The sequence below is a fragment of the Channa argus genome, chromosome 17 (assembly GCF_033026475.1).
Source record: "Channa argus isolate prfri chromosome 17, Channa argus male v1.0, whole genome shotgun sequence".
NCBI classification, from domain to species: Eukaryota; Metazoa; Chordata; class Actinopteri; order Anabantiformes; family Channidae; genus Channa; species Channa argus.
Window position 1 is genome coordinate 13,295,895 of NC_090213.1, and position 22,692 is coordinate 13,318,586.

The 22,692-nt window shown below is 37.3% G+C and overlaps 4 protein-coding genes across 11 annotated transcripts; 1 reads left to right on the forward strand and 3 right to left on the reverse strand.

Annotated features, from left to right (window-relative positions):
• Positions 1-761: 761 nt before the first annotated feature.
• On the reverse strand, positions 762-3,176 carry LOC137102739 (E3 ubiquitin-protein ligase rnf146-like). Its single transcript, XM_067482553.1, has 2 exons — positions 3,014-3,176; positions 762-2,421 (listed from the first exon to the last, which is right to left on the reverse strand). The coding sequence occupies exons 1-2, from the start codon at positions 3,019-3,021 to the stop codon at positions 1,347-1,349; spliced, it is 1,083 nt and encodes a 360-aa protein (XP_067338654.1). The 5' UTR covers positions 3,022-3,176; the 3' UTR covers positions 762-1,346.
• Positions 3,177-4,415: 1,239 nt separating this feature from the next.
• On the reverse strand, positions 4,416-6,300 carry cenpw (centromere protein W). The gene is made up of 3 exons (XM_067481939.1): positions 6,026-6,300; positions 5,785-5,898; positions 4,416-5,166 (listed from the first exon to the last, which is right to left on the reverse strand). The coding sequence occupies exons 1-3, from the start codon at positions 6,110-6,112 to the stop codon at positions 5,140-5,142; spliced, it is 228 nt and encodes a 75-aa protein (XP_067338040.1). The 5' UTR covers positions 6,113-6,300; the 3' UTR covers positions 4,416-5,139.
• Positions 6,301-6,438: 138 nt separating this feature from the next.
• Positions 6,439-9,146, forward strand: hddc2 (HD domain containing 2). The gene is made up of 6 exons (XM_067481938.1): positions 6,439-6,521; positions 7,096-7,217; positions 7,473-7,575; positions 7,814-7,882; positions 7,972-8,110; positions 8,288-9,146. The coding sequence occupies exons 1-6, from the start codon at positions 6,447-6,449 to the stop codon at positions 8,437-8,439; spliced, it is 660 nt and encodes a 219-aa protein (XP_067338039.1). The 5' UTR covers positions 6,439-6,446; the 3' UTR covers positions 8,440-9,146.
• tpd52l1 (tpd52 like 1) lies at positions 8,809-22,008 on the reverse strand. Of its 8 annotated transcripts, XM_067481929.1 has the most exons (10): positions 21,864-22,008; positions 20,002-20,100; positions 18,521-18,547; positions 16,918-17,036; positions 16,676-16,824; positions 15,448-15,549; positions 13,876-13,890; positions 13,129-13,167; positions 12,725-12,785; positions 8,809-11,393 (listed from the first exon to the last, which is right to left on the reverse strand). In XM_067481929.1, exons 1-10 carry the CDS (start codon positions 21,880-21,882, stop codon positions 11,271-11,273), a joined length of 753 nt encoding a protein of 250 aa, XP_067338030.1. In that variant the 5' UTR covers positions 21,883-22,008; the 3' UTR covers positions 8,809-11,270. The 8 variants fall into 8 exon arrangements, with proteins under 8 accessions (XP_067338030.1, XP_067338032.1, XP_067338031.1 ...); XM_067481931.1 differs by lacking the exon at positions 18,521-18,547; XM_067481930.1 differs by lacking the exon at positions 13,876-13,890.
• Between the last annotated feature and the right edge of the window lie 684 nt (positions 22,009-22,692).

The window sequence follows — 22,692 nt, forward strand, 5'->3', positions numbered from 1 at the left end:
TCTGTTTAGATTTGACAACAGCTCCATCGTCTGGACTCTTAAAAGTCCACTTTATTTAAATTCAGGGCACACACTGCAAACAGGCTTATGGATCAGTGCCACCTCTGTTTCCAGTCTTCCCTCTAAAATGCGATATACTGAACTAATTTATTTAAAAAAATGAGCCAACTGCGATTCTGAATCATAGACTAACACTTTTAATTATATGACAAAAAAACGCCACAGGGGTACATCACACAGACAAAAGTTTGATGTAGGTACAGTAATTCAGAGAGTAAGACACCAACAATGACAGTTGACAGTTAAAATCAGAGCAGCTGACACAAAAAGGAGAAAAAAAAAACAGAGCATTACAGAGCACTTTCCAGTGGTTCTGCCAGTAGCTTTTCAGCACCCATCAATGCTCTGCACAATGCAGACATTAAAACAAGACTTTCACATTAAAATAAAGGCAATAAAGCCTCTCTCTCTCCACATATGAAATACACACACACAAAAACTAGTTTAAATAGCCATTAATTTGTCCTGATCAAACTTCTTCACTTCAGGAAAACTAATCAAACCAAAGCCACTTAAACCTTCTGAAACTAATACATAAGGTGCTACATTTAGGTTTGAGTTTTACATCATCCAAACTGAGAAAACCATGAGCTTAAAGGAGAGAGACCTCTAAGGGAACAATGAAGGGGTTGTTTAGCATCAAAGAAGGTCTATGATGCCGTCACAACCTGACCAGTAACATGGCAGCTTTTTGTCAACAATTGCTTAGGATGTTGCCGGAGTTCGTCCCATTTTTGTTTTTGCCAGGAAACAAATCTATTGCTCAAAGCGATGAATACCATTGCCTCATACTGCTGGATAAAACTACTTTTCAACATAAAATGTGTTAAAGGTCCCCTGAAATGCCCTGTAATATTGTAACATTTTAAAAGATTTTAGGCATTTCTGCAAAATGTATTGGGTGGAGGGCATCAAAAATGAGCTTATCTTAGGTGTTAAGTAATTTAACGTTTGCAGTGGAAATGGCTTTCAATAATGTGGCCAAACATTCATGTAAATGTGTATACTGTTACTTGCCTTTGTAGACCTGCAGGTTTACTGGATCCTTGACAAAACTAAGTTTACAATCAACTGAATGGATCTCTTTGGGAAACCCCCAAAATATTTTGATATAAAAAAGGAGGTAAAATGCATTTTGGATCATATCTGGCACATAAGAAATGGGGGAAATGCACAATAAAAGGTATTTTTCATTTCACAGGACCTTTAAGGGTGCATACTAGTTTTCAAACTTTTTTGCTGATCTGATCTGATAAAGAGTTTAGGATCTGTAGGCAAAATTGCAGTCACACTTCTGTCACAGTGCACTGTCCATCAGGGCTACGTGAGCGGAAATTAAGTGTAGAGTTGGAGGGTCCGCCCCCTGGAGGCATTCTGGCTGGCTGGCTCTCTCTTAAGGGTCTTTGCCTGTGTCTTCCTCTTGGCACAGATTCGGCTCTCCCTCTCTCAAATTCCGGTTCCTCCTCACTCTCACTGTTACCGGATGCATAGTCATAGGTCTGTAGCTCATCTTCTCCATCCACCTCTTCACCCTCTGGCTGGCTGATTAGTAGCTGGGAGAAAGATTCTTCTAGGGTTGAGGGTGAGGGAGACAGAGGACCAGTGAGGTGGTGCCCCAGGAGTGTCGGAGGTCTAACAGGGGGTAAAGACAAAATCCCAATGGATGAAGAGTGTAACTGGTCTGCAGTGTCCGAACCATCAGCTGAGCTGACACGTTCTGGTGCAGCTGAAACTGAAGCTGGTAAACCAGGGTTGGAGGCAGGTTCAAGGTCTAACCTCAGTCCTGCCACTCCCTTCTTGGGAATATCTACAACGTCACGCTTTATCTTGCGTCTGCGGCCATGCTCATTTCTGCGATACTGTACCATGCTCTCCAGGTCAGCCACATAAAGAAACCCTGCAATCAGCATCTCCGTGCTCTTTCTGCCCTTGGCAAAGGCATCCTCTAGCTCACAAGTGGTTCTCTCATCATACTGCCACCAGCCATTGCGTCCCTCATAGTACCATGCATAATCTCCACTGGAATTGTCCCCTGCTGTGCCACTTCGGCTCATCCCTGCAGCTGCTGCTTTCAGTTCTTCGGGTGAGAGGAGAACTGGATGCTCCAGGAAGTCCTCAGGGATTTCCTGTCTGCAGAGGGCACAACGCTTGCTGTGCCAGGAGGCACCTTTCACACACAGGAAACAGAACACATGGCAGCATGGGAGGCGTACAGGGTGGATGCAGCTCTGCAAGCAAATGGCACAGTCAGGGGTGGTGGAGCTGGAAGAGGCTGTGGCACAAGTATCTCCTACTTCCTCTATCAGCTTGGAGGGAGCTATGGCATTAACTGAAAGCTCCACTTCTTTACGACCTGCCATGCTACAAAGAAAGACACAGAACGGTTAAAACGCATGTGGCAGGAAAGACATGTTTAACTGCACATTCATTTACTCAAAATGAATCAAATGACTCTTTTACTATATGGACATAAAATGCTCCTCTGTTTACTTCTAGGAACGTTATCATAACACACAGACCCGGTTATTGATATAGTTAATATCTTTTACAATAATTAACAGAAAACAATCACATATGTAGAAAAAGTGAGTATGTAACGCAATGAAGCAAGACTTTAACGCTGAAAGTTAACGTTAACACATAGCATCACCAAAGGCCCCTTTTTCTTTCAGGGCTAGCTAGCGTTAGCTAATTCGCTAACCTAATAGCTGCACTAGCAGTTATATTAAAACGTTCGACATTCCTTACAACAATGTTGGAAACGTGTTTTTAATGTGAATGATGATAAACCTAATATAGTTCACATAAAGTCGGGCAATAACGCAAATGTTAGCTTAAGGTAACGTTAACCTGACAACTAGCCGCTAAGCTAAAGTATATATGACGTGAGCTACCCTGTCAGTTGAGTGTACTTGTTTGCTGTAAAAGGTTTTTGTTTTTTTTAAATACTGACCTGAACATTGAGACTCCTCTAGAACCGTTCGTAACACAAGTGCAGGAGGGGAGATATAAGAGCCCGCATGTATATTTAGTGACAAAGTTATGTACGCCAAGTAATGACTGCGTCGCTACTGGAACACGGGTCCGGTCAGCCAAGCCCAACTAACTTCAGTGTTCCTGGATCGGCCTCGCCAAACTATCACTGCCAATCCTCATGTTGTGTAGATCTAGTGCAGCTACGCACTGTACGTACAGCACCACATAGCGTCATAAGCCGTAAGCCATGTAATGAAAGGGGCGATGTTTCTCCATACTCACATTGAGTCCAACATTTTGATGCAATATATATGAGCAATGAATCTGACATCACAAATAGAAGCCGATGGCGACCCAGAAACCAACTTGGGCAAATTGGATGGAGAATCTTTGATGAGACGAATTCGTGGCAATGGACATTTTTCTTAAGTAGGATAAATTGTGTCCGGTAGTTAGTGTTGCTATTATAAATGGAAAATATTTGCATAGATTTTATATTTTTCATTGAGTATCTGTTAAATGTTTAAAAAAATGTATTTCCTTCCATTCAAGAAAAAAATTGTTACTACATTTTGAAGCATGTCATCAAAGATCTTTAAGTTTCAATGATTGGACAGAATAACTCACTAGCAAGAGAGATCACATTTCACCTTCACTAGCTTCTCTCCATTGGCTTCCCATAAAATCTACACTAGAATTGAAAACCCTGCTTCTTACATCTAAAGCTCTGAATGGTCAGGCTCCATCATATATAAAATACCTCATTTTGTTGCTCTTTTCTTTTCTCTCTTCACTTTCCACTCACACCACCTAGTCAAGGCAAATGGCCGTCCACCCTGAGCCTGGTTCTGCTGGAGGTTTCTTCCGTTAAAGGGAGTTTTTCCTCTCCACTGTTGCCTAGGGCTTGCTCCAGGGGGATTTGTTGGCTTGCCTCTACATACTTCCATAGTCTGGACTTTGTTATGTAAAGTGCCTTGAGAAGACTTGTTGTGAATTGGCGAAATATAAATAAAGTTGAATTGAATTAAATAAAAAATTATAATAATTCATTTTAGCAATTTATGAGACTGTGCTTTAGTCCATAACCTCCTTATTAAAAAAGACAGAGTAAGTTATGATAACATCTCTGCCCAAATAGACTGCTGAGTTTTACTACATCCGTTTAGAAGAAAAAAAGACGATCAAAAAGCATCTAAAGAGGAATCAGCAGGAGCTATGTAGTGGAAATTTTATACTAGACCTAATTAATCAAAGAGACAGAGCTAAAGACACATTTCCAGAGGGGGCGCTGGACTGGGCAAAGATGGCTGCCTTAGACTGTCAACAGGTGAAAAGTAAGGAACACACACACACACACCTGGCAAGGTCAGGTTACTTAGTTGCATTGATAGAGTAGGAAATTTATTTTATTTTAAATCCTTCAAGAACAACAATAGAGAGGACGGCGATAAAATAACATTTTAGAGAAGCCTCTGGATACAAAATCCAGCAGCTGCATAACAATTATTTCATTAATTAATCTGCATGCAAAATATTGCTGGATTTGTGCCAGCAAATCGCTCACTGGGGTGGCAGATCAGATTTTTCAACAAAATAACCACTGTAGGCAGGTTTGTCAAAACTGACAAAGAGGGAAAATGTAAAACAATAAAGATAAAGAGCACTAAACAAAGCAGGGAAATAGCCAAGAGAATAAAAAAAGTTGAACAATGTAAACTATACACATGTGAGATCATGTTACAAGTAACTCATGAAAAATACAAGTAATGAAACTGAACAGTCTGTGTTGCTGTATTATAATCAATCGATTAGGTACTATTAAAAATACTACCTAAAACGATGAGTATGTCCACTGTAATAAAAACCAGCTTTCAGGTCATCACCTGCTTTCAAGGTTCTAGAGAAATAGAAAATGTGTTCACATTTAGAAGATAATGTGCAAAGTGTAAAGTAAGTGTAAAGTGATATAAAAATCCACAAATTTCTTATGAAAGAAAAAAAAGCACAGGACATTTGCTTGGACAAAGGAGTATATTTAAAAAAAAATATTGTCCGTGCTATACATAATATTATCCAAAACAACAATTACGATTGTGACAATCTTCAGCCTCTTGCTTTTTTCAGGACTTTCTATAAAGAATGAAAAAATAGAAACCTCAGTTTAAACAGTATAGTAACAGTTTTACTGTCTCGAGTTTGTACTCAACTCGACACCAAGGAAAAAACCAACACCTTGTTATTGCAGAGTAAAAACAGGTGGGACTACTCTTAATCAAATTAGTACCTTTAGAACATACTGAACAATATACTTGTCTTGGACCTTCATAAAATTAAATAATGCCTGGACAAATTTTAATACAGAGATTTTGAGAGTTGTACCTACATTTACACAGAAGGATAATGACCTCAAGGTATATTTTAGTGGAGTTTCAAATACACACTTAAAATTAAACAAACGAGACATTAAAAAAGAAAAACAAATTGTTTGCAGAAGAATACATCCTAAACAGTTCCCGTGTACCTTTTTTATGAAATTATAAAAAACTTAAATAATTGTAATTACAGTATTCCAAAGTAGTAAACATTAATTGTTAGTCTGCCATAGGGGAAACAATCTCTTTAACAGTTATCTAATTTATCTAGATTAAAATTACTTGTTAATCGTTAATTGAGGGTGACTGTTAGCTGAACATACACATAAAAAAGAAACGTCTGAAATAAAGTCAACATTTTAATTATAAAACTAACCTTGGAGACTGCTTTGACGTGTTGAGCTCTGATCGTTGCAGATTTTTCTTCAAAAGCCTTGGCCTTCGCCTCCTCGGCCAGGCTGCTCAGAAACAGCAGCATCAGTAATTCTGTCTGAAAAAATGTTTATTATTATTATTATTTATTAAAGTGGATGGTAGTCAGCCAGCTGTTAACTAACGTAAGGCTCAAACAAAGCCAACCGTCAAATCGACTAGCGTCAATGTCATAGGTTGCTTACCATTGCCTCTGATGTCGGTCTCATGTTAATGCTCCTCTTCGCTTTGGATTTTATTGTAGATTTCAAATTTGGTGCCTTGTTGTACATTTTGGCAAATGCTAAGGGTTTGTTTGCGTTTCTATTCTCCCGCCTCAGCTATTTCCGGTCTCGTAGCGTCTTCTTCACAGGTTTTCTGTTGGTTCCCACGTAACTTGTGCCTTTACTGCCACTTAATGGCGTAATATCTGTAACAACTAAAATTCCTCGGTGTAAGTTAAAACGCTACACTGTCACTGTGTATGTTTTTTTGCAAAGAGATATTCACCAGTAATAACCCACAAATTACACAAAGTAGTAACACATAACAGAAGATTTGCTCTTGTGTTATGTGGTTACCCGGCAACTGTCTGCTACATGTCTGCATCCGGGTCAGCGGACAGTAATGGCGTCCACAACAGAGCCAGGAACCGGCATGAGCAACATGCTGAAATTTATGAAGCTCGTCGGGCAGCTCAAAGTACGACTTTAGTAAGACCCTGATTAACTAATGTGCAGATCATCACTTTCTCTGACATGCAACAGTTCAACTCTGGAGAGAAGGAAAATCAAACCAGCACTTTGTCGTTGCAGTGTGATAAGAGGTTGCAGAGGAGTAACACTAAGGATCAGCTTCTCTAAAAATACTACTGTGTGCTGTATAGAGATATTGTATTTATACAGTTGACAATAACTGTAGTGACACTATTTTATCAAATTTACACTTGCTATCATCACAGTGATTATTTTATTTCACCTTTTTCCTGAGTGTTTTCCTTATAGTTCTGCAACACACCACTATTTATATTAACTATTCATTTATCTGAATTTTCTGTGTTGTGTGTTAATGTACAAAATATTGCCCAGAGCACAAGTTAAAACCCAGAACCTGAAAACATTCAGTTTGCTTTAATAAAAGGCTAAAACAGCAGGAAACAAACATTTTCAAAGTGTCGGTGAAGTCATAAAATAAAAACAACCTGTCTAACTAAGCTGGTGAACATAGTGATGAGAAGTGGTGACAGTGTTGACTTGTGTGCTGTTGCTGCCTGCAGAGGGTTCCTCGGACCGGCTGGGTGTACAGAAATGTGAAGCAACCAGAGAGTGTATCAGACCACATGTACCGTATGGCCATGATGTCCCTGACCATCACTGACCCCACAGTCAACAAAGACAGGTCAGTCTCACACAAGACCAGGAAAAGACCTGTTCAGGATCATAAATAAACCGTTGACATTACTTACTCCCCGTAAGAACTCCACTTTTAGTTTCATCACCAAACAAAAACTGAGTCCCTTAAGGTTTCATCCATTAAAACTGGCTTTTAATAAGACCAGAAACTTTAATATCGAAGTAGGAAGTATTTTTGCTTCAAAACTTGTTAGGAACCACTTTATATTACAAATTATATCATACTCATGTTTTTCTTTAGATGTATAAAGCTGGCTCTAGTTCATGACATGGCAGAGTGCATCGTGGGAGATATTGCTCCGTCAGACAACATCACTAAAGCAGAGAAACACAGGAGAGAAGAGGCAAGCAGCCCTTACATTGCATTTGAAAACAATGGAGTCTGTTAAGGCTATTTAAGGTTTTTAATTTAGAAGTGCCTGCATTGGTATATTTATATATATTCTAGTATTTCTGTTTGTCGTCTGGTGTAACTACACAGCATATTTTTTCTGAACAACAAGGGAGGAAAAAAGTTAGATGATTGATCAAGCCATTGCTGCGTTTGACTGTCGTCACTTCTCATCCTTACCTCTGGTTTAGGAAGCCATGAGGCATCTATCAGGTCTACTGCCAGAGGGACTTAAACAAGAGATTTATGGACTTTGGGAGGTAAATTATTGAAGTAACCTAACAACAGACCCAGCAAAACAAATGATGCTAAAATCTTTTTGTGTGAGACACACTTGAATTATGTGCAGGAGTATGAAACTCAGAGCAGTCCAGAGGCCAGATTGGTGAAACAGTTTGACCTCCTGGAAATGATCCTTCAGGCTCACGAGTATGAAGAAATAGAGGGAACACCTGGAAGACTGCAGGAGTTTTTCGATTCCACCAATGGTAAGTCTCCAGTCTGTCTGGCTTTCTTAATTGGTCCGTTTCCTGATTTCTCGTGTTCTTCAAGCCTTAGTGCTGGGCACTAAAATTCTAAAATGGCCAAACAATATAGCCATTTCATTGAATTCACTGGAAACTACTATAACTTGCACTGGTTTTATTGTTTTTATGTCACGTTAGGCCGTTTCCATCACCCAGATGTGCTCCAGCTGGTCAGCTCTTTAAATGAGGAGAGAGGCTGTCATGCAACTAAAACTGATAAAACAGAGACTTCTGCAAACTCAGTACAGAGTACTGCTACTGTAGCTGCAAAGGCACAAAAAACCTCCTAAACTTTCTGACTTTAACTCACACAAACTTTTCAGTGGAGAGAGAAATACACTGTACAAGGATGCAAACATACATCACAAGCAGGTATATGGCTGAATCTCAACTTTATTATTTATAAAAACAGTACGTACCCTGGATCTTTTCACCCCTTCTTTATATATATGGTTAGTATATTTTTTACCTTTGCATGTAACTTACTTTTTTTATATGTGAGGAATTCCAGCATAAATTTATCATTTTCTAAACTTGCAGACACTATAACCAACACATTTACTGTTTGTTAGTCTGCACTCTGTATTAGCTTGTTTGCCCTGTACCACAAACCTCTGTTGTCTAGAAATGAATAAAAACAGATCAGCCAGACACAGAGCTCGAACGGGTGACACATTTGTTTATTCCAAACTGCATGGTTGAGAGATTGATTAAAAACTGCTGTAAAGTTTAACAGCTGTCTAAAGGAGGGAAGAGTCAGCAGCAACTGATGTTAGGGGTTAGTAACTATAGTTATATATAACTATATGGGGATTGCTGACAGTAGGGTTAATTTAGAAAATGGCCACCCATATGTGTTAAGAACAGCAGGTTATAAAATGAAGTTGTGAAATTGTACTTCCTTTCTGAATGGGGTGAAATATTAACAAAATCAACATAATTTCCAGAATACAGAAAATTTGCAATAATGTAATGTTTCATGATCACATTAACCAAACATTGTTTTGAAAAAGTTTTGTTTGAATGGATAACAGTATCCATATCACATCATCACACTTTACAACAGTCTGACTATACAGTATTAAACGTTATAATTTGGTTTTTTTATGTGCTTGTTTTTTGTGCGTAGGGGATGTTTTTTGAGTTTGATGCTTAGTTACACAATGCTGAGAGAATTTCAATTGTAGTTATGTGTATATTTAGTTATGTCAATATTTGGAATGTTTTCCAGTTTTTAATGTTTACTGTTAAACATTAATACATTCTTTGAATAGTAAGAAATCATTTCAAATCATATTTCTAAGGTTGTGTAATTAAATGCATGAATACATAAAAATATTACTTTTCATTGTCACTGTCTTGGGTATTGTGCAAGTTTCTTTTCAGTGCCTGGTGCTTTGTGCTTTGATTTCATGTTAACAAAATGTACAGATGTACAATATTTACCAAAGTGAAAACATCCATCTTCCCTGTTACTTACTAGTGAGACAGGGCTACACAATACCCTTCAGTACTGTATCAAATTCAAAATGAGCTAATATTTTCCATGAAATGGGAAAACGTCTCAGTTTCAACATCTGATATGTTGTTTATATTCTATTGTGAATAAAATATGGGTTGATGAAATTTGAAAATCATCATCACGTTTTGCACATCATCCCAACTTTCAGGAATTGGGGTTGTAAATGGTCCTCATCATTTCAAACCACAGCAAGGAAAATAAGTCTTTAACACAAAAACACGAGAACATTGAAAAGGAAACAAAAACATAAACAGATTGTATATTATACTGACAACAGAAAATTTCTTTGGTGGCAGTTAAATTGTGGCCACAAAGACCTCTGTTGAAAAGTTTCAAAGGTGTTTTGTTTTCTTTTTGTCTATTGTGGCACCAACCTTTTCATAATATAAGAAGTAAAAACTAAGGTCTTATTCCATTCAGCATTACACAAGTGAGTTCTGCAAAAGGATGTTAAAAATCAGGTCTCTATCCACAGCAAAAACTGCATGTATTGAATTCCTGTCTCCCATTTCAGTGGAGGATTGTATTAAAGTATGATGTTGTTATAGGTTGATATATTTTTTTTTATAAATTACATAGAAATAGGCATTCAATTTTCCATCCTGGGACTCAGAAGCTGATGCAGTCATTTGGACCATTTCAGACTAAAATATGCTCAAGTAGAGTTGTGCTATGCTTTGCTGAGTCTGAGGTTATCCTTCGTCTAGAATGTCATAAAGCCCATTTGTGTGTACAATTCTGTAGCCACCATGAGATTTGTCAAAAGTGATTACTCAGATTCTGATTTTCATATTTCTAGGCAGTCATGGCAAAAAATACAAAAATGTACTGTACTTACATGGGGAAACAAAATAAAAATGTTACTTCCCATTTTTCATTGTACTGATTCAATGGTTTATTGGCTGCTTTAGACTAGTTTCTCCTTTTAGTGTGAATTCACAGATTTAAAAAAAAAAGTGCCATTAGTATCTTGTGTGATTCAAATTGGTCCCAGCAGCTCTGGGATTTACAAAAAAAAAAAAAGTATTTTTAACAGATTTAAACAAGAACCTAAAGATCAGTTTCTCCTTTCTTAATATAAAATTATTTTTATTTTTTTTTTCAAGCACAAATTTATTTCATAGTTTCTTATACACATTCAGTAGTTTCATTTTGGTAGTAGGTAATAACATTTAGTTTTTTCCCCTCTTAACATAAATTCACATCTGCTTTCTGTCTCCTGGAGGTGCCTGGGATTTTACTCATGCTCCTTTCATGTCATTTTTACCCAAGTAGCTCCTTCTCCCCCTCAACCTCATATATTGACATCTGTAACATGGTTATGAAGGTCACTGGAGGGCAGCTGTTGATTTAAAATCCACTATACATGACTGGGAGAAAACATGATACAGTGGCAATTTTCTATCAAGTGTATGGATTAAGGATTGCAGGAAATTCAATCCAAGGGTCAGGAGACTTTATCACATATGAGATTATTTGCAACACTTGTGGTTAAATAAAAGTATTCTGTTACATTTCAGTCAGAGCTTTGACATCTGACAAAGTGCTGTGGTACAGGAGTTCCTGGTTTCAATCCGGCTTCATGATGTGGATGTGGCTCTAACGCGGCCTCTCAGATATGTCCATCAAGTCGTTAGAGGGCGTGTCCTGAGAGCTGGCATTTGCTGCAGAGGAGAGGACTTCTTCAAAGCTGCCTCCGGTCCCTGTACCTCCAACTTTTGTCTGGTGTGAGAAAAGATAAATGTAAGACGTGCAGCCATAGAGAAATACTGCATTGTCTGAACTTGCGTGTGCTACACCAGCATTGTTGTGCCACAGAATAGGCTCAAGGTGGCAGACTTTTACAATGTCTACCGTTTTTAATTCAAAAGAGGACCCTGTTAAACAAGAACAAAAACAAAAAGCAAATTTCTCTCTTGCTTGACAGGGTGGATGCTTTGAAAAACACTGTCAAATAAGGACACCTAACCTCTAAGTTTAAGTCTGCTGAGGATCACTGTATATAAATAACCACCAGGCTGCCTGAGGGAGTCTAAGATAGTAATTAAACACAAATTATAGTGTTTTGTTCTCTTTTCCTTCACGGACATTTTGTGACCTTAATACCTTCTGCATTCACTTTACTACTAGAGGTTACACCAAAGCACACTTTAAATGTTATGAGTGCAAATATTTATGTTAGCAGGACTCACAAATAAGCCACCTTATTTAATAATAAATAGGTTTTTGAGTCTTATAAATGCCCCAAAGCTTTAAAAATACTCAGTTCCCTTGGTAGAAATTATGAATTAACATGAAAATATGAGAGAGGAACATTGTGTTAAGTTAAACCAATGGTGACCCACAAAAAGTGTGGAACCGGATTTTATGATCTGAAGAGATTATAATAACCTATTATTTTATTGTATTAATAATACCAAGATTTGACAGAAGAAAGGTCCTGGTCATGATCTAACCCATACAAACTCCTCTGTGAAGCACAGTGAATGTTGTGCTTGAAAGGTGTTATTGAAATTCTTCTGGAACAGACTTACTTATATTATTAGGAATTAACTCATGATGGTGGCAGCAGAATGAATTCAGAGATTAGTAAAATCATGTTATCTCCAAATTTACTGAGAAATATGTCAAAACTAATTGGAAAAATTATCATCTTGAGCAAGACAATAATCCAAAACAAGCTGAAAACCCAACCAGACTGGCTCAGTCCATCACCAGACATTAACCCACTTTGAAGCCACCTGCTGACAAGGAGATTAAAATTGAAGCCTCCCAAAACAAACACCAACAATTGAGGGAGACTGCAGTAGAAGCTGGGAAAAACAACTCCAGAGAGGAAACCCAACAATTTGGTGACATCACAGTCAGAGCCCTGATGCAAGAGGTTTGTAACCAAAGTTAATTTATTATAAAACTATGCTCCATTTTTTGTTTGTTTTTAAACATACCAAGGTGTAAATACTCAAATTAAAAATTGGAATACTTATATTTCTCTTTTCATTTCAGTCCCAAATGAGCTCCAGTGTACAGCACACACACACACTTAACTTTACCTTGATAGTGGACACTGTACTCTCAACCTTTTCCTCGAAAGACTTGAAGCTGGGGGAGTTTCTGCAAAAAAAAAAAAAATCTCAAATGTTGAAAGGAACTTTTATAAAATTTGTATTTTACAACCCTTTAGGATTTGCTATTTAAAATAATGCATTTTTTGTATTGACATGCATATAAACATGAACATGGCTGAAATAAATAATTTTATAAAAAAAAACATTTCATTATCAGTTGTGGCACATTAGAAAGTGTAGTTTTCCAAATATACACACAGCAAACTTACGAAAAACTCTTCTCAGTGTATGATAATGTTACATCATTATCAAATCCCATGCAAAGATAAAAAAAAACCCATTAAATAAAATAACCTCTTTCTCTGTCTTTGACACACACACAAAGTTACCTCATGGTGGGCATGCTCATAGAGTGCCTAATAGAGTAGCTGTCCCCAGAGAGCATGGTGAAAGAGAAGTTAATGATTAGCACAGGTGACACACACACACACACACACACACACACACACACAAAGCCAGAGTTAAAATGTTCCACAGAGTTTGCAAGAGAAAGAATAATTTTGACATTTACTTTAAATTTTGAGCACATGAAAGACAATGGGTAAATGTGAATGATATAATAACATGCTAAGCTGCAGTACTGCGGACCAGTTTTGTGTCCTACCAATAATCAAAAAGAACAGGTCATTTCTATTAGACCAATGGTACGATATCAAAGAAACTGCAGCTCACAACTGATTCCATTAGATTTCAAAATTTTTATCATAAAAGGATTTAAAAACCTTGCATGTTAATAAATGACTCTCAAGCTGTGTTTGCTTTGCTTTGGCAATTATCTGAAACTAGGGAAGTCTGAGGAAAGTAAAGTCACCTCATGGACACAATTTATTGAAGAGACTTTCTTTGGCTTTTGAAAGGCCAAAATCAATAAGATGTGATTCTGAGAACAGAAGCACAAGACTGAGAACTGTAGTCCAGCGTGGGAGCAGCATTGATCGCAAACAGGACAACTGACTGTTGTAGTGCACAATGTACCAAGTAGTCAGTACTATCAGCTGACATTAGTAAGAGCCACTGAGAAAAGACTCCTGAGTTAGAAACATCCACTGTGACACAATCAGCTGTGTGACTCTTACCCTATTGAGTTGGACCTTGGGAAGCATGAAGGATGATGGGAAACAATTTAAGATGCTAAAACATACATGTTATTAATACAAGCAATTCTTATATGAAAGCTAGAAAAAAAAAATCTTTCACTCCAGGTAACAAGTACTTCATTAAAATGTCTAAATAAGTTTGAAAACAACAATGCATACAGTTATCTGTTAGGGGAACCAGGCTGAAAGGAAGTCACATGGGGAACCAGATTGTACTGGATTATACCTCATCTCCCATGTGTACACAATCATGGGAACAAAATGACAATGCTTTACTACAGATAAACACAACAAACACACACACACACACACACACACACAGAGATTTAGATGTTGCAAGAGAAACAAGACAGAATTAACAGAAGAGGCACTAAGAAGGTAATCAAAATTTTAAAGCAAAAATGTTATAGTTCATTTGATAGGAAATACAGAATTATTCAGTAATGCATTGGGTAACAGGGCACAATGCCATATTCAGGAAATACATGATATCGTTTCAAAATAGGTAAACACAATATTACATGCAAGAACTATCTTCAAATATACCAACAGCAAAAAGTCACACATGCTGTATGTGCATACAAACCAAGTGTATGCACAACATCAGCGACAAACCAAAGGGACGTACCTCCGAGGAAAGAGTAGCTCTAGACCAGCCATGCTGGAATACAGCAAAAACAATGCCATTTTCCCCCAACCATAATAGTGGAATATATTAGTAGTTACTAAACATATTTTGTTTTTACAGTTACTCACTATAAACACAAATGTTGCACTTTCTTGATTTTGAATGGCCTTAAAAACTAAATGGAATGCTGGTTGGCTCCATGTAGGTTACACAAACATACACATTTTCTTTTTTACTTTGAGAGAAGCAAAAAGCGTAAGCAAAAGAAAGTGACTGACTGTGCCTCCAGCCTTGTGGCTCCCTCAGAAAGCAGCTTAATGTGACATAATCTTGGCTTCTGCTGAACTGGATAGGGCAAGAATAAAACGTCTGCTCTCTGAGAGACAGAGATGGAGTACAAGTCATAATATCTGGAGACACTACATGTCATGGGCAGGACAGGTGGGGGCTGGGTATTGCTAATGTGCATATAAAACAAAAAAAAAAAGTCAGGAATGTACTTTCCTGATGAGGAAACACAGGGCTTGAACAGGGCCAAATGAATGATAATGCAAACAAGCATTTAAGGTGTGTTAAGCATATGTAGTGCTTATACTAACTGGGCTAGATTTTTTTTTTTTTTAACATTTATTTATTGTCATTTAATTTTTTTACAGCATCCACTCTTTCTAGGTGTCCAATAAAACTTTGAACTTGAATCAGCTTTCCTGTTTGCTTTGTCTTATTTAAAGCTTTGTTATCCCAAAATTGTCAAAGTGGATGTGCTCCATCTGATTGTTGTAGTCAACAGAGGAACCCACATCAGTAACGTGTCCACACTTTTCTCATGAAAAATTAGAAACAGACACACACAGACCACTGACATTTCATAAGAGGTAGATGAGAAATGAGCAGCAACTCCTACAATAAGTGCCACTGTTTACCTCATGTCTTCAAGCCTCCTTGTGATGACGCTGCCAAGGGTGCTGAAGGCTGCTGAGGTTCTCTGTCCCGCTGTGGACAGCGTCTCTGATGTCCTCTTGTAGCTGACAGTAGAGAAGGGGCATTAAACATTTATAATTACTATTTTATACATTTACACACCAACCTCATAATTAAATGTATACAAATGCTAAAAACACAAAACAATAATAGAAATAATAACATATACACTCTTTTCTTCAAATGCAGTTATAAGTCCTTTATTTTACATTAAAGGTGCATGCACATATTTCCACTATGTCATTATGGTGATATGATTTTCGAGTCTGAACTTGTACATCTTGGTGGCCTGGTGATTTTGTTTATGCCGATATCATGAATCTAAGCTCTAACCAGTGTCTCTAGCATCTGACACAAATTCATTATAGATGAGGATGAAAGCCGAGTCTGTAAAGTGATCTCCAGGTCTAAGTGTAACTGGATAAGGAGGAAGAAGAGCAAAGGGATAGTCTTTTATATGTCTGCGTGAGAGCTCAGATCTGACCACCTAATAGAAATTCAATTATTTCTCTGCTCACTAAAAAATAAAAATTAAATGAGTCCTACCTTTAAACATAGTATCATAATAAATTCTAATATGTCCCAATTAATTGTCAAACCTTTTAATAAATGAAAACATTTCTTTTAAATTCCTTATGAACCATTTAAAGTGTTCACTAAATTCTTGAGATTTGGCTTGCAAATAAGAATACAGCATTTCTTCCTCTAAGTAGGTCACAGTCATTTGAAAGTCAAGATAAAACATTACTATCATTTCCAGTGCAAAGACTGGAGAGGACATGTGAAGCTAACTGTGTGGTGAGGTCAACAGTAGCCTATAGCACTATTAAATGTGTTTTTAAATTTGAGTTATCATTTCTGTAAAAACAATGATAACCAAATCACATGCATGCTGTGCTCCTAGCAGCACAGGATTATGTCTTTTTAATTGGGTTTATGATATTTCTGTTTCCAAAAGACACTTGTTTCTGTTTGGTCTGTTGATACATACTACCTGCTCCTTGTGTGTATGTGTGTGTCCTGTCAAGGGAATCTACACTGACAACAAATAGAAGTATTTCTGCCATGTGCTGCTGTTTTTACCACTATGCAAACGGACACACACCCTCCCTGTTTACACTATCAGATGTATCATTCAGTCTCTTTTTACATACACAAACATTAACTTACGCTGTGGAGCTCTGCATGTCCTGCCAGCCTTTGCTGAAGTTGTTTTTGATCTCGCTTAGAGGATTGATGCCCAGTTTCTGCTTGAGTTCTGCATGCAGTTTCTCTTTGGATGACAAAACCTGCTTGAGTGTATTGATCTCCTCTTCTAGCTGGACATACACAGAAAGACAATGAGCAACTTCACAATTCTACTCATCTGTTTACAGACTCTGTTATACAAGTGAATGAATGAATGAAAATACTTTAGTCATTTCCTGCTGAATCTCCTCTCTCTCCTCCTCCGTCATGATAGAGTTGTTAAAGTTGACTTCCGATGCCAAATCTTCATCAGCCTCTCTTAATGGCTCAGAGTCCAGAAAACCTATGTGAAATATTCACTCACATGCTGAAATGTTCATTAATGCAGTGATTAGAGATTGAATGAGAAAAGCATACAGTGAAAAAAATACAATGAGAGACAGGGATAAAATAATAACTCATTTGATTAAGACTTTATATATCCTTGATATGTATGTAAGAGCCGTGCACTGAATCCTTCAGTCTTTACAATTAAGAATCAGTCCATTCTTTACTCTGAAGTAATTAATATATTACTATTTGAACTTACCAACTCGCTGGACTTAAACTGCGCTAAAGTAAAGAGACACAAACACTAACAGAGGGACAGTTTTACACTGACATACTAACTGAAGGGTCTACATAAGACACTTTGCATTACCACCATTTGTAGTAAAGCACTATACACCTCACCAACAATAAAATCCACAGCTAGTCCTGGAATCAAAGTCACCATTGTTGTGTATACTATTGAGTTTATGCACTCGTCAAAAGGTTATCTGGACTTAAGTGTCCAAGTGCTAAATCAATGTTACATAATTTCCATTAGAAATGATGCTATGACATAGTTTTAAAAGAAAAAACAGAACAGAGCTGCTGACTTTGCCTCTTTTATTTCTCAGACTTTACTGCTTTTATTAATTATCTCTCATTCCTCAATTTATTATTTTGTCTGTTTGTTTGTTCGTCCCTATATCTCTGTCCATGTCTCGCTGTGTCTCTAACAGTTATGTAAGCTGTGGCTGCAGCCTCCAAAACTGTAATCAGGATTAACTGATGTAGATTATCTTGCTCTAACTCTACAGATTGTTCGCAGTAGTGCAGTGTAAAAAACACTCATACACACGCGACACAGAAAAATTGTGGAAATTTTAAGTCATGTCAAGTTATTGTATGGTTATTTTGAACAGTGAACTATGTAGGCATCCAAAAATCTGTTCGTGTTTTATAAAACACACACACCAACCATAATTTAAGGATTTACAAACAGTCTTGAAAAGATATTGTCTATTTCAGTCTTTAACTGAAGCAGATTATACAACTCTAGGATTCATACACAAAATTACATTGCCACACCCACAAGCACCAACACATTTTAGTTGCTGATCCTCAAGTAAACCACTACTTCAAAAGAGAAAGACATAAAAACATTTCAAGCATTCCTATGAAGTCAACTTTGCATTCAGCTGAAACAATGAGACATTGTTAGCGGATTCATATGAACCTACTATGAAGATTGTGTCTCAGAAATACAGACAGACAAACTGAGGCAAACAGTGGGTTTACACAGTTAAACTACTGTGTTGCAGCAGGATTTCACAAAGTATGAGCATGAAAGCAGGGCAGCATGTTCCACACAGCAGCAGGCAACAGCAAGAGGACTGAATATATGCAACCCAAGAAAAGCAAATACGCAAATACATGTAGGTGATAATGTTTTTGTAGTGGAGCTGTGAAACTTTACATAGACACAATTATGGCTAGATGGAAATTAAAATATTACTGTACCTGCTGTGAGGTGTCCCCTCTCTCTCTCTGTGGCCACATTGTATAAGACATGTGAGGACAGATACTGGTTAGTGAAGACTGATACAGCACATTATTACATTTACTGTTCAGTCCTATACTACAGTTGTACTATTACATAATTCTCTTAACATTTCAATGCTTCACAGTCTAAGGTTAAAAAGGGGCACAGCAGTAGCAACCACAGTCCACATAAAACTCAAGCACAGCATGCACCAGTCAGGCCTTTTGTAGGGAGTCATTTCTGTCTACATTACACAGCAGCAGGACATTCAAATTTTTACAGCCCCTGTGGGCTGTATCCTGTCTGGATAAGTGCATGAAGAAAGAGTCTCATTGATTAACTAAAATGCGCTAAAAAAACAAACAAACCATATGTTGCATATGCAGGTTACTTCAGGGCGTTTTAGTGAACACACTACTTGATAAACATACAGGAAAATAACTGTAGTAAAGTGCACATGATGTGAGATGAGGACATTTTTTGCCAGATATAGAACAGGCTGTGTGTATGTGTTATGGTTTCTAGCAAGTATCAAAACAATGTATGTAAGAATTGTTTGAGAGAGTCACATGCATAATGTGGAAAAAAAAGGCGCACAGTGCGAGTTGCTTCCTATTTGATCATAAGAAGCAACTCAAATTATATATATATATATATATATATATATATATATATATATATATATATATATATATATATATATATATATATATATATATATATATAAAAAATAATAAAGAAGTAAAATTTAAAACTGATTGGTGTAGAAAATGTGGCCAAAGATAAAAGAGTACCACCATCACACAAGCAGATTTTTTGTCCACCCGCTCAATGCCAACTGTGCTGTTCAGCAACGGACTTGTTTTTTTTTTTACGATAGCAACTAGGTGTAGGGTTGATAAAAGCCACAAAAGCCAAATCAACAGTGGTCTGAAAGATGCTAAAACACTCTGCAGAACTGAGAAGTGCTGAAATGTATGATTAGTGGAAATGTAAATTTATACTGTACTAGTTAGGTTGTATTGTAGTTATAATACCTCTTCACAGAAAGTCCCACCAAAACAGTGTGTAGGACTGTGTTAGGTCAAATCCAAATTGGTTTTTGCCACAAGAAAAAAATATAATACATTTTAAAGTGATTTTAGTTTTTTTATCCCATGTTATTTTATTTACTCAAACCACACTCACTCTGTCGACAATTATTTTTTAAATCAACACAGTCACTTAAGTAAGAGAAGCTGCATTTAATTGACTAGTAGAAACTTCCAAACATGAATCTGGTCACATCCAAGTCAGGGATTCTACTGAACATGTGTAACAAATAACTGCTGATGTTAAAAGAAAAAAAAGCAACTTCAATGTCACTTTCTGGGATGTGGTCCCTGTGTGCAGCAGTGGGTTTCTGCTTCGTGTGATTCAGTGTGTATTCATGTTTCCACCTGGTAGAGTCGTGTCTTACCCTGCTCTGCTTTGTGTGTGGCTGAATTAACCCATTCCTCTCCAGGACCCATGCTGCCCCAGTCCACCACTGCTTCGTTCAGAACACCAGAGTACGACTCTGCAGCAGAGCAAGGCAGCAGGGCGAGAGGAGTCAAGAAAACTGGTTATGTACACACACACACAAACACACCAACCCCTGTAGACCGGCCACTAAACAGGAAATATTTATCCGTTTCTGCATTTAGACAGAAATGGGAAATCTAACTTTTGACCCTTTGTGGCTCAAATCGTAACTGCTGGGGTCCTCATGCAGGATATACAGACCTGATTCCTGGATCTATCTAGAATGTAGAAAGTATTCTGGGGACCTAACAATAAGATCTATTGTGACTAAGTGAGTAAGCAAGAATAACCAATGTAATTGAGCAATCAAGATAAAATCTCATTACACCATACTTCAGCACTACGGGAGGAAGCAGGCAAGTGCAAGGCCAGTGTGTCAACAATACTCACTTCCTCCTGTTTCCACAGTTTTTACTCTGGGTAGTTAACCACATTTTACAGGGGCGAGAAGATTTAAGCGGGAGACAGATTTACTCATACTCAGAGACAGTATCATTTCAAATACCAACTTTAAATGAATCCGTTTTAAGAAACACCATGTTTTTGACTCCAAAAACAAGCAAGCATTCATTTTCTTGAGATATAAAGGTTTCTATCAATGAGACACATTGAGCTGCATGGACGAAAATACCTCTAATAATAAAGTATAATTTTACCAGATCAAAGCAGATGGTGAGTAAATTGAATGCCTTTTTTTTCCTTTTGTTCTTCACAAAAAACCTACTGCTAAGCCAATCTGATGCTCGTAATTGACTTACTGGATTTGTTTCATGTTCTCTGAAAAAAAAAAAAAAAAAAAAACACCAAATAAAAATAAATGTTAACACTCCCCTTCTTTACTCTCTCTTGGGGTGGAATCTCTTTGGTCACACGTTTCCAATTTGGCCTAGTAGTCATGTGGCCGTTAAGTCAGAGGCCTGGGCACCGCAAACTCAACTGAAGCTGGACTGGAGACCAAGTTGCTTGCAGTAAGGCCCAACATTGACAGTACTGTATATACTGAATGTAAATTCATTTTAACCCAAGACTAAGTTTTAAGTCATCACATACTGAGATTACCTGCCCATTTAGCAGGAAAGCATTCAGACCTGGAATACAAAGGAATGCAATTGACTACCAGTGTAAGCAAACATCATCCTTATCCCACTGCATACATGGATGTTTGTCAGACTTCCTGCTCTCCTCGATTAGTTCATTTCTTTTCTAGTTTTTTCTAGCAGTTTCCATTCTTAAATATATAAAAACAAATGTTAGAACAAAAACCAAAGATCACAGCAAACGGCGGCATCAAAAACAGGAATACTGGAAGTTATTTGCAGAAAGAGTGGATTTGGTCATCTTACTGAGAATGCGGAAAACAAACCTTGGAATGAGTCATTCAGAAAATATCTGGGTTTCACATTAAATATTTAGTTTTGCACAGGTCAAGGTGTTGATGATGCTTGAAACCATGTGTGGATTCATTGATTTCAGGGCTCAACTGAAACTGGTAGTTGATCAAATAGTTTCTATATTGACTAGAATAAACAGTAAAACACTCCGCCATTGTTTGAGGACCGTTAAGGCTTTTAAAAACTCACTTTACAAGTAAAGATAAGGCTACTGGTTTTCTTTCCTTCCCGCTACACTGATGTATTTCACCTCCGCTTAAGTTCAGCTCATTATTAGACCCACAGCACACACAGTAAGGCAGTGGACGCATTGAATGTCTGAGGGGACAAATAAATGCGTCTGTACGGTTTAGTGGCGCCGACTCACCTTGTTGTCTGGTTTCCATCGGTCACAGCCTGGTAAAGTTTCCACAAGAACCTTCAGACAGAGGAGAGGCACAGAGGGTAGCACACTGTATTTACTCGGTTTCCTTGGAGGTCACGCGCTGCTTCAGCTGCCAGGCGGAGCTTGGAGCACGAGCCAATGGGCTCTCGTTCCTGTAATTTACTTAATTAATTTTCTTGCGTCAAAAAACTACAGCCTACGTTTTCATAGTCAAGAAACAATATATGTCTATGTTGCTGGAAGAGGAAGTAGACGATTCGAGTCATTTAGTACATATGTGAAATGTTTCACTGTAAAACACCATCTGAACTCAAAATCTTACTGAAATAAAAGTGCACACTTACGATTAAACAAAAATACTATTATACTATAACTTAATATTAAGACTCAATAAAAAAAAACTCAATCTAAATAAACAAAAACATTTAAATTAAGGTTTTTACAGTAAAATTGAGTTGTGGAGAGATACAGTATATAAAGTTCTTAACCTAAACCTCAACTATAATAATAAAATAATAATAATTTCAAAATTATATAATTTACTTCTGAACTGCATTAAGTTTTCAATTATTTAATGCAAATAATATTGTTCTATGTGTCCATAATTTATTTAATGTATGTAAGCTATATAGTGCAACCTTTAGGTCATATAAGCTAATGTGATAATATTTCTCTTTGACACATTGTTCAATTTAAAAGTGAAGGTTATGGGTATTTGCTTCCTATGGTGCACCTATGACCCCTGCTGACATGAAACTGTAGTCACAGCTGTGTTTGCAGATCAATTTCATGGACTGTGTGGTACCCAACA

What these genes read in the sequence shown, in the direction of transcription:
- cenpw (XM_067481939.1), bottom strand. Translation starts at nt 6,112, where the DNA reads ATGTACAACAAGGCACCAAATTTGAAATCTACAATAAAATCCAAAGCG. An exon ending in GACCGACATCAGAGGCAATG is followed by an intron (nt 5,899 to 6,025) that starts GTAAGCAACCTA and finishes ACATTTTTTCAG; the next exon opens with ACAGAATTACTGATGCTGCT. An exon ending in ACGTCAAAGCAGTCTCCAAG is followed by an intron (nt 5,167 to 5,784) that starts GTTAGTTTTATA and finishes CATTCTTTATAG; the next exon opens with AAAGTCCTGAAAAAAGCAAG.
- hddc2 (XM_067481938.1), top strand. Translation starts at nt 6,447, where the DNA reads ATGGCGTCCACAACAGAGCCAGGAACCGGCATGAGCAACATGCTGAAA. An exon ending in AGAAACACAGGAGAGAAGAG is followed by an intron (nt 7,576 to 7,813) that starts GCAAGCAGCCCT and finishes CCTCTGGTTTAG; the next exon opens with GAAGCCATGAGGCATCTATC. An exon ending in AGATTTATGGACTTTGGGAG is followed by an intron (nt 7,883 to 7,971) that starts GTAAATTATTGA and finishes AATTATGTGCAG; the next exon opens with GAGTATGAAACTCAGAGCAG.
- tpd52l1 (XM_067481929.1), bottom strand. An exon ending in ATGAGCATGCCCACCATGAG is followed by an intron (nt 12,786 to 13,128) that starts GTAACTTTGTGT and finishes TTTTTTTTGCAG; the next exon opens with AAACTCCCCCAGCTTCAAGT. An exon ending in GTACAGTGTCCACTATCAAG is followed by an intron (nt 11,394 to 12,724) that starts GTAAAGTTAAGT and finishes TTCTCACACCAG; the next exon opens with ACAAAAGTTGGAGGTACAGG.